Raw genomic sequence first — 755 nt, 5'->3', positions numbered from 1 at the left:
TATCCTACACAAGAGGAGGCAGAGTGGGAGCTGACTGGGATGTGAGAAAATGGAAGAATGAGATAGATAAAGAAGTGAAATGTGTGGGACTGAATGACTGGAAGAATGAGATGGAAAGAAAGAAGACCCTGGAATGGTACAAGGAGAAAGGGGCCCCGAGGTATGAAAGGTAGTATGATGGAAGCCTGGGCGGTGATCTCTTCCGAGCGAGGGCACAGTGTATGGATGTGAATGTAAGGAGTTACAGGTGGTCTGAGTCCCGCAGCAAAGTGTGCCAGATGTGTGACATGGGAGAGGATGAGACGGTGGAACATGTGGTGCTGGAGTGTGTGCAGTATGCCAGAGACAGGAATGAGATGATGCAAGTGATACTGACTGAGTTAGGACATGATAGGAATGAAAGAGTGGAGAAGACAGGAAAGGAATGGATGGTGTTGTTGCTGGGACTGTGTAGAGATGCGAATGAAAGGATGATTGAGGCGGTGAAAGAGTTTCTGGAGAAAATGTGGCGTGCCAGATGTAGGAACAGTTACTGTAGATGATGCTGTTTGTTATTTATTCTTTTTTTTTCCCTTCTACAGGAGTTGCCGATCCAAAGGCCTGGCTTAAGAGTGATCCCGACCTACCTGTACCATCAAGATCAAGATCGAGCGTCCATATCAGATGGTGAGTCTGCGTACAAAATTGCATCGGAGGGATTGATAGGGGCAGCCACAATTATCCATCATCATCGGCGACACCATGGCTCTTGAGAA

The 755-nt window shown here is 47.3% G+C and overlaps 1 protein-coding gene across 15 annotated transcripts in view; it reads left to right on the top strand.

Annotated features, from left to right (window-relative positions):
- Positions 1–518: 518 nt before the first annotated feature.
- LOC135098291 (ran-specific GTPase-activating protein-like) overlaps positions 519–755 on the top strand; it is a 7,267-nt gene continuing 7,030 nt past the window's right edge. For 12 of the 15 annotated variants that reach the window (XR_010266800.1, XR_010266797.1, XR_010266795.1 and 9 more), the window contains exon 1: positions 646–755. This exon is cut by the window's right edge and continues 1 nt beyond it. Coding sequence is in view for 1 of the 15 variants with exons in the window: in XM_064000552.1 (XP_063856622.1) it covers positions 742–755 (14 nt within the window). In the remaining 14 variants the exon portion in view is untranslated. The other 3 variants (XR_010266789.1, XR_010266788.1, XM_064000552.1) reach the window with 3 other exon arrangements.

The sequence above is a fragment of the Scylla paramamosain genome, unplaced genomic scaffold (assembly GCF_035594125.1).
Source record: "Scylla paramamosain isolate STU-SP2022 unplaced genomic scaffold, ASM3559412v1 Contig53, whole genome shotgun sequence".
NCBI classification, from domain to species: domain Eukaryota; kingdom Metazoa; phylum Arthropoda; class Malacostraca; order Decapoda; family Portunidae; genus Scylla; species Scylla paramamosain.
Note: the sequence above shows the minus strand (reverse complement) of the source record. Positions and strands in the feature narration are given on the sequence as shown.